The 10622-nt window shown below is 33.3% G+C and overlaps 1 protein-coding gene across 1 annotated transcript; it reads right to left on the bottom strand.

Moving 5' to 3' along the window:
- On the bottom strand, positions 3465 to 5149 carry LOC104736273 (arogenate dehydratase 5, chloroplastic-like). The gene has a single exon (XM_010456226.1). It carries the CDS (start codon positions 5011 to 5013, stop codon positions 3727 to 3729), a length of 1287 nt encoding a protein of 428 aa, XP_010454528.1. The 5' UTR covers positions 5014 to 5149; the 3' UTR covers positions 3465 to 3726.

Below are 10622 nucleotides of genomic sequence, written 5' to 3'. Positions count from 1 at the left end.
TTTTTCCTTGTTGGAATGTGTAAAACAAAAAAAAGGAAAAAAAAAAAGGGGTAATGAATTACAATGGTAGTAGAGTTTGAGTGCTTAATTTTAAAATTGAGAGCCAAAATTAGAGAGAAATTCAAAAAATGAGTGAAAATAACTTGCACATTGTATAATTTATCCACTATGTTTTGGTTCCCTAAATTTTAAATGATAAAGATGCATCTAGTAATTTATGTATGGATGCGGATAAATCCATTGTTTTTTTTAAGTTACCTTGTCAATAGAATGCGCAAAACATTTTGGAATTGTATGTAAAGAAAAGCATCAAGAGGACAGATTTTGAAGAATGTTGAATCTATTTGAAGTATCACTTATCGTATATGTGAGACTAGAGATTGAAATTTGAACTTTATCATTGGTCCATATTTTGAGTTTTTTTTTTTTTTTTGTCAAACATACACTCCATTAACTTAAGTTACAAGGTTCTTGGTACTCCTCTCTAAGAGGAGGATAATACAACCAACTAACTTATACAGGAGGAAAAAAAGCCATAATGTGTTGCTTAAATAGAAGCACAATACCCGAAACAAGCTACAACAAATGGTAAAACAAACTTGCGAGCAACTACAATAGAGAAAAAAAACGTACAATAAATATTGAAACTAGGATAAAGAGGTCTTAAGACCCTATAGATAATGAGAACCACCAAAAAGATAGGCCACATGAAGTGACAGTAAACTGCCCAAGATCAATTCATTGACCGCGAAACGACGATATGCCACAGTGGAATGCTGAGATTCCGACAGGTTTTTATAAACCTAGCTCGCACTAAAGATGATAAGTCTTTGAGTTATATGGGCGAACATTACTTCAGAGAACATTGGGCTGTTTCAAGTCGATAAACTTAACTTCTGTTAAAATGCATTTTACACTGATACACATTACGTCCAGTATTTACGTTAAAAGTCGCCAACTACTTTGAGAGCTCAATATCTAAAAAACACACAGACACATACACAATTAATTCAATATCAGTGTGTTTTAGAATGTGTAAATCTTTTCTTTAATTATATTTACCTTGAGCTGATTGGGTTAATTAATTGGCCAATCCCCATATTATATATATGCCATAGATGACCTATCATGAATACGTTCGAGAATTCTCAAGTGGAGTGGAAAATGCTGTTTGAAAACAACAACACAAAGACCATAAGGAGAATATATTTTTATCATTTTATTTTTGGAACGAGCTATTTCACGTTAAATCATAGCTCATCACATGATTTACGTGTATATAATTTTATGCAGTAGTTAGATAAGCTAGATCTTAAGAGAAATACAGACTTAAGCCAAATATATCTTCAACGATCCCTTTGATTTCAAGTTGCCAACTGAAACTAGTTTCACAGTGAGAAAATTCTACTCCTTAAAAATTGATTGAGGTAGGTTTCTATGATGTCGTCTTCACATAATGTTGATTGCCCTTAAAACACACATAAAAACAAATCGAGACTTCGTTACAACTTATGTCATTTTCTTGGACCACAAATATAATTTATATAACATAAAGTTATTGTTCAATCACTAATCAAGAACATATGTAACTTAAACCGGACCCAAAACCAACAAAAAGCTTAACCGGAGTCTAACGAAGTCGGCAAATCCTAAGTACTGTACAAGGCTCCCCCACACTCACCAACTACCACAGTGTGCTCGATCTCTCTTTCTTCCACCTACCACCCCACTCCTGATTTCGCCATTTCTCTTAATCAACCCTATTTTAATTATTAATATCAGTAATATGATAATGGAAGTGTTTTAATCATCTTTGTCTGCTGTGATCATGACGAAGGATTAAACATTAATGAAGTTGGTTTCAAATATTATGACGATGGAACTTTTTCATTTACTTTTCGAGTAAGTAATAACTGAAAAAGACGACAAAAAAATGCTGTTTATTATATAGTACTAAGAAACTAATTCCTCCATTTTGTTTATATAAGTTCGAGTTGTGAATAAGAAATGATAATTCAAGTTTTGTTTTTCCTATAAGTTCGAGTTGTGTTTGAGAAATGATAATTCAAGCTTAACATTTATATATATATATATACACAATGTATCAACCCTAAATACTATACTTAGAACAAAAGACAAAAACAAAATTCTAATCAAACCCCAAAAATAAATACAAGACGAGAGGTTCGACTGATATGTTTCCCGACCACTTCTCTCTCCCACCAAACCCCTTACGGTCAATTGACATAATTGTACCGTCATAATATTTGTCCCACATGAAATATAAATTTAATTGCATTACAAATAAATATATCATTAGTGTTTATGAGTATAATAAAATGGGCCATGACATGATTCAGATCATCTCGATAACCGTCATGTTCGTGATCGTGATTTTTGTGCTTATGATCAAGGCAAGACTATACTACTCTCTTTTGAATTAATTATTGGTTACTTTTTAGTAGGCAATTTTGTCTTCGCATTAACAAGTTAAACATTTTTTTAATTAGTATATGGTGGCCGTTCTTTATAAATGTACGATATTATAGGACACAACTGTGCCAAAAACAACAAATCATTACTTGTGATTTATTCATATCGCGATTTTGAATATCAAGGGAAAATTCATGGAAGTTGGCATAGTACACGACCAGATGGATGATTATCCTTTTGTTTCAAAGCAAGAAACATCAAATCGAACCTGTGTTCACACGGTATGTTTTACTTCTGTACTTTAATTAACTTGTTTTAATTGACTTGTTATCACTTAAAAAATGTTAAAAGAATCTGAAAGTCTTTCTTGTTTCGTTGGTTAACGCGGACGGGTGTTTTATAAGAAGATAGCTTCAAATATTATTTAAAGACAAATTCCTTTAAATACCACTAAAAAGGTTTTTTTTTTAAAAATACCATATTTTAGTTTTTTTCTAAAATACCATTTAATTTTAGGGTATAGTTTTAGGGGTAGAGTTTAGTATTTGGAATTTAGGAATTAGTTTTTAGTATTAGAAATTTAATTCAATTATGTGGTATTTTTGGAAAAAAAAAATACATTTTAGTGGTATTTTTGGAAAAAAAAACTAAATTATGGTATTTTTGGAATAAAAACATATTTTAGTGGTATTTATGACAATTGTCTTATTTTAAGTTGATTCTGCTACATTTTTATTAGCAACTACATTTATAAATGTAATGATCAAGACACTCAATGTTTTTTGGGAAGATGGTGAAATAGAATGGGAGAGATGATTTACATGTACGTATAGTATTATCAAATGATCAATGCATGATGGTATTGGACTTGGAAATGTTATATTGTACTGCGAGACTTCTTAGTATGTTATTTGTTATAATGTACTTGACTTACTCTTTTTACACATTTGGTTCTCTAATATGTATGTGCTTAATGAATAACGATGTATACTAGACACAATAAGTCAATTAAAAAAAGAAGCTGTGCTAGCTTAGCTTAAGAAAATATCTTCAATTGTAATCTTCGAAACCAAACTACAAACCGATCTTGTTCCAACAGAGTAGAGGATACATATACAACACACAAAATATTTGGTTTGTGATATTATAGGAGAGAAATAAAATTAATATTATTCTCCCACTATCACATTCAAAACGAGTTCTACAAATTCTAATTTTAATCCCCAAGTATACATATATAAATTGTGATAATTTTATCATAATGTTATTATAAAATTATACATAGGAATATTGTCATACGTCTTGGCTAGGTGGTGGTAACGTGGACCATGGCGTCATATCCATTGGGTAACTTCCCAGCACCCTGAGGAATGACGTGTACTCCTGCACCTCCGATAACGCGTTTTGCGCACGCGCCTCCGCCATACTCGCTTCAAAATCCACGTAGAACGTGTACTCGAAATGCTTCGAGGTCCCGACGTTCTCGTCGCCGACGACTCTGACCGGGCAGTTATGATGCGGCCGCGACTCGATTTTCGTGAGGCTGATGTTTCGAAACGCGAACGCGGAAAGCACTTTGAAGAGAACGCTAGTTCCTTTGTGTTCCTGAGCCGCGAAAACGATGCTCGTTTTGAACGGACGATCAGTACGGGGGATGATCGGGTCACGCGCCAGCATAAGGAAGCGCGTGACGTTCCCTGCGTCGTCTTGGATCCCGTCGGCGAGAATATTGAGTCCGTATAGCTCAGCCGCTCTTGCGCTCGCTACAGCCGCCGTGTCGTGGAGGTCGTTCGCCGCGATGTATTCCGCCGCCGCGGCTGTGTCGTGAAACGCTTCGATCGCGGCTCTTGGGGTGAGTTTGTTGAGCGATCCTTCCGTCTGAGCCAGAGCTTGAGGATGAGAAATCACTCTCGTGATGCAATCCGTGCGGACTCCGGGGAGAGCGAGGAGACAGTGGTGAACCGGGATCTGAACTTCTCCGACAATGTGGAGACGGTGACGGAGGAGGAGATCGTAATTTCTATGAATCGAACCACCGAGAGAGTTCTCAACAGGTAGAACAGCACGATCGGCGATCCAAAGCTCCACCGCCTGAAACGCGACGTCGAACTGATCACACGGGATAGCTTCAGAGTTCGGGTAAGCTTTTCCGGCGGCCGCTTCGGAATACGCGCCGGGAACTCCTTGATACGCTACACGGAGAGTAGATCCGTGAGACGGCGCCGGAGACAGATCCGTAATCGTTAACGGCTGAACCAATCCAGGCTTCCCGTTTTTCGACGGAACGATGCTTAGATCGACGGAGCCGTTAATGTGTCCGTTAACGACGGCGACTTGATCGGCGATGGAGCTTGAATTCTCAGCCGAGACTACTTTGCTGGCTAAGATGGCGCATGAGCTTTGCCAATCAGCTCGACTCGAGCCAACACCGTTAGGGAAGCTAAACGACTCAGACCTGTAACCGCAACGAACAGACACGCGCTTTCCATGTACGTGAGAGAAACGCGCGTTCTTAGCCGTTAGATTCGGTTGAATAACGGATTTGAGATCGCACGAGAACACAGGCGAAATGGTTTGCATGATTACAGTTTGTTTTATGGTAGGTAAAGAGGAAAAAATATATAAAACGGCGGCGTATTTAAAAGAGTACAGTACAAAGCTTGTAGTTCAATATCTGAGAGAGAACTTGCAAGCTGAGAGATAATGGTAGACAAGATAAGGATTATATACTAAGTATTTGAGGGTAAATCCGTCAAATCCTTCACCTACCACATTTTATTTGTTTTTATTTTTATAATTAGAAAGTTGCTTTTCTTAATTTGAATATGTTAAAAGCTTTTGCTTTGTTAGGGAAAAAAAAAATGGTGAATTGCTTGGTACGTGTTAACCAGTGGAGGCCTATAAAGATTTGTTGCTGCTAATTATGAGTAAAGATCATTGACTAAAAATAATGCGATTAGCAAATGACATGTGGCGGCTTTGGACTTTGTAGTAACAAAATCAAAATGCCAACGTTCCTTGGAGATTTTGTTATGTTTTCAAGTTTCTATTTTCAGTTCCAAAGTTTTATCCTTTAAATCAAGATTACTAAATAAAGTAAGTAAATGAATATTTTAAGAGATATCGTTTGTATGATGAATATGTGGATTCGTATCAACCAACCATGTGGTGTGTGATCTATTGCTTAAGTTTTTTTTTTCTTCTTCTGGTCGAAGGAAGATAAAGATCGAGTTTTATCGCATTTGGAATTATTGATCCCCATTTTTGTTTCTATATCTCGCCATTTGTATATGAGTACATAATAAAATTCATGGCATATGAGTTTAGAATTAATATAGTAAACATTTTAATATACGTAGTAACCCAACAAACTATAAATAGATTTTTCAAATGATATTTAGTTTATGATATAAAAAATTGTGGGTGAATTTGTGTGATAACCAAAATAAAAAAAAAGGTATGTACAAAATAACCAACTAAATTAGAAAATTAGGTGAGTAACAATTGGTCAATAAATAATTACTAAAATGACAGTTTTAGTGGTGACGGATTAGTGGTGGCTAGTGGCCAAAGGAGGTGGCCAGCGACTGAAGGCGGTGGCCGGAGTAGGTGATTGGAGGTGATGGCGGTGGTCCGCCTGCCAGAAATAGTGGCGATGGTGGTTCAGTTGCGGTTTTCCGGTAGAAATAACCTGATAGTAGTAGTCTGGCGGTGGTTCGGCGGCGGTGATGATTGATAGGAGATAGAGGGATTCGTGTTAGTGTTGAATGAAAGGATAAAATTATATATATCGTAGATTATATAGTATGTATAATAATTTTATGGTTAAAATAGTTAAATATTTAATTGTTATTTTTTCTTAGTTTTGCTAATTTCCCTAAATTTTTAAAAGTTTGAAAGAAAACAAAGTATAGGTGCATAGATCATCCATGGTCCATTTCGTTCTTTTTTTCTGTCATCAATGGCCCATTTCATTTATCTTCCTAAATTTGGGTATATTTACGTTTTTATATTTTCTTTTATCTTAGGATACAATTTGGATATATGAATCTCAATCATATAAAATAATTAGTAGAGCATATGGATTTTCTTTATGAACATCATTGAGTGGACAAGAGATAATCATACCTATTCACAGTCTTATACATACAATGCAGGATAGTACAATGTTGGCTGGAATTTAAGGTGTCAAAATGGACAGTTAACCACTTAATTAAAGATATTATATAAAATACTTAATATAAATTGATAAGTTAATTATTTTAAATAAATATTGGATTTGTTCGTTTGGTTGACGCAGGTACCTGCGGCTATGACAGATGCAGGTATGTTTGTTCGTTTGCTTGCCGCAGGTACCTGCGTCAAGACGTTGCGGCAAACGCAGCGTCTTGAAAAGGTACCCGCAGACGCAACCGCCAGCGTCAACCAAACGAACAAGCCCATTATTGAAAAAAACATATTTTTATTTTTAAAATGTCACTGAGTAATACTTTAAACCTTGAAAGAATTTCACTCACACTTTAAACTACCAAAATAATTTTACTAACATTTTAAACTTTAAAAGTAGTTTCATGTTTGCATCCTCATAAAAATGACGGAGCATTTACGTCCGTCAATGCGAAATAGTTAAATTATGTTAGTTTGATTTATATATTCAGTTAATTAAATTTTAATTAATTTATTACGATTAATAAAAATTAAAAAAAAACTTCATTTTATTCGTCTATTCACCATCCGACCATAAAACTCTCGTCAAAATCTATTCACAGCTGCATCATGGTTACTTACACCATTGTATTAGAGTTCAAATTAGTTAATTATTTATTTAAATAGTAAGTCATGGATTACCTGATGTGATCTTTCATTTTGGAGATTTAGTTTTATGCTGATGCGGATGCAAACTTTCAATATTTTTGATTTGAGTATTTTAGAACTAAAAGATTATACACATAATCAAATGGTTACAACACCACCTCTGCGACCGATCCCACCGGAGTTCAACTCTATTAAATCGTGTTACCCTGTATAGAAGGAATTGGTTATGGATCGAACTTTGTCAATTCAATGATGAACAAAAATAATTATACACATAAGACTATGAATAATATCCTTAATATCTTCATCTTTATGCACTAATCACTTTAGTTTTGGCATAGCTAATAATCGCTCTAACAACAAAATTCATAAATGTGTGGCTTAAAAACATAAAAGGGTGTTTCCTTATAAAGCTAGAATACAAGCTTCAGAAACCAACGAAGGAAACTTAGGACACCGGCCCAACCCGAACAACCATAGACACACAAAGAACTGGAGAGACATATCTGTAGGTATTTATTTATCTAATTTAGTGTTTTCTCATATGAAAACACATAGACATGCAAAAAATTTAGTGAGACATATTGGTGGATGTAGATTATCCTAGGATTATAGATTATCTTTATCCCTAACTCTAATAGAAATGTATATTGATTGCACACCCTACTTCTTTACCAGTTGATTAAGCCATTTACCAATTGTACGTCCCTTATTAATGAGAGAGAGATAAAAAGATATTTTCATGTGATTCTAACAAAAGTTTATGTACTAAATTATACCCAGAAATTATGATACTAACAAAAAGATCATGTACTAAATATACCAAAATAGTTTATGTATAATAAATTATTAGAATGCCAGGATATAAAAAGGACCACAACAACTTAACAAGTAACAACAGCTCCAATATGCTACGATTATGTAATACTTGTGTCATATTTGTTTCTTCTCTTAGTTAAAGTTAAAGATAGGTGTGACCTCAGGTTTCAAAAGTGATGCCCAGCTTCTAATAAATATATATAATTCTGGTTTGTTTTTCTTCGTTTTGAAGAAAGAAACACACATATTCATGGTATACAAAAACTAATATTGGTTTAATATATAACATAATATAACAATCAACAAGCGATCGTTGGCCGTAAAAATATTTATCGATGGGGTTGTTGAAACCTTTTTAAATTCATATATTTGTAAAGGTTTAATATGGCAAAGTTGGTGAAACCCCAAGTGGCACTATCTAACATTGTTTTACCTAAGCATGTTGAATTGATTCTTTCTACATTTCTTTTCATCTCTCTTCACTCTTGATTAACGTTTGAAAATTAACTTTGTTTTCAAATATGATTGGCGACTTTTTTATTACCTTTTTTAATAGGACCTAAACCTCGTTCTAAATTCTAATTCCCACCAACTAGTGTAATTATTAATCAGCAACATGGTAGGAATATGCGAAAATACATAACTAAACAGTGAAATTTTATTTTTACCTTTTCCTAAAATATAAAAAAAAGAGAATAAATAGTTTTCAACCAATCAAATTTACTGGTTCTAAAACATTTACATACAATATATAGTAATCTTAATAATTCGTTGGTTTTTCGACTGTAATCATCTATAGATTAAAAACTGTCGATAATTCCGTCAATTCTTCGCTTGCTTTTTCTTTAGTAGTGTATGTTAATATAGCACGATGATCTTAGAGAGCGTAAACTAGAGTTGGTGGGAATCTAGCTAACTTGATCAATGGATATGAAGAATCCAGCTTTACAAAATAAATATTATAAAAATTAAGCATATAATTAATGTAAATGTGAATAGATCTTAGGACTTTGATTTTAATTTTACAGTAATGCGTTTCTCATACCATTAGGTTTAGGGTCACTTTGGTTTCAAACCAAACAACTTATTTTTTCTTTCAACATTTTATTTTGAAAAGAGTTTTACATCTCTCGACATTTCTTTTTCCAAAGTCATCTCTATAGTTAATATTTTTTTCGCCACATACCAAACCAAAGAGAACCAAAGTAAGAAAATAAAATTTTGAAAACCATTTTTTCTAAAAAAAGTAATTGTTAATTACTTGAATTGGTAAGAGTTTTTCCAAACCTAAACAAATCAAACCGAGACGAGACCAAACCAATTATTTGTACAATTGACTTTCTTTTTTTCTGTTGACAAAATTGACTTCATATTTACTAGAAGGTGCACGTGTTAAATGTTCACGTACGTACGCTAGTATTGAACAGGCCTGGTATTGAAGGTTCTACGACTTTGCATTATGAATAAAGTAACAAAGTCCCACTAATACGACACGTGAACCTAATTCAATTGTTTCGTTTGCTTCTCTTTTGGATACTCGAGGAGTCTTCTCTGATGGTATAAGCTTTGTTTCGTAATATGTGGACCGGTAAACTTGTCTACGTACGTATACCATTATTGCTACTGACCAGAAAATTGTTGTATTGTTTATGGTTGGTCAAGGGGAATTGTGGTTTTTATGTTTTCGTTATTCGTCCTCACCACAAGTGACAAACTCTTTGTTAGGACTAAGTTAGTGAAAAATGATAATAGACCTGTTCGTTTTCATCGACCACAGATTGACAGATAATTTATTTGGGTGTCCATCAATGCAAACAATGACCAATTTTTTTTTTCTTTGTTCACCAAACCATCTAAAATTTGGCAACACAATAATTGCGTTTGATAAATTAATCATATTCACAAAAATGTGATCTTACCTAAAATTCATGAAACTAAATTAAACTTGCAAATTTTACAATAAAAAAAAAAGAAGAATACCCTGATCTTTAAGACTTTAACAAGTCTTCATGAGTTTGATTTAAATATTTTATGCGAGATATCCCAGTTGTTCTAACATACTTTTCTTTCTTTATTAATGATTTTACTTTATTTTTAACATTTTTGGATTTATAAGTGTTAGTTATTATGGTTTTTTTGCTACATTTCCAAATTATTATAAACATTATTTAGGAATAATTCCAGTGAGAAAATTCAAATAAAAAAGAAAAAAAAAACTTACATGCCTTAAACAAAATAAATTTCGTGTTCTACAGAATTGTGCTGTATTTATAATTAAAGAACATATCATTGGGTAATGTAGTATATAAATAGCATATTATTTGTTAAAATCCATGTATATTTCTTAAAACATTTTGACAGCGATCCTAGGTTATTTACCTAATTAAAAATTAATAATGTTTATTTATTTTTTGTAATTTATGTAAACAATAGGGGTATTTGTTCAAATTAAACTCATTAGATAGGCTTGCTTAAATAAGCATGAAAGACAAAAATCGGTGATATTGGGCCGACCCTTGAAGGCCCAAATACTACAAAAAAAAAAAAAAAAAAGA

This window comes from Camelina sativa, chromosome 13 (assembly GCF_000633955.1).
Source record: "Camelina sativa cultivar DH55 chromosome 13, Cs, whole genome shotgun sequence".
Taxonomy (NCBI): domain Eukaryota; kingdom Viridiplantae; phylum Streptophyta; class Magnoliopsida; order Brassicales; family Brassicaceae; genus Camelina; species Camelina sativa.
This window is presented reverse-complemented; position numbering and strand designations above follow the sequence as displayed.

Excerpts from the sequence above, each read along its gene's own strand:
- LOC104736273 (XM_010456226.1), bottom strand. The coding sequence starts at position 5,013 with ATGCAAACCATTTCGCCTGTGTTCTCGTGCGATCTCAAATCCGTTATT.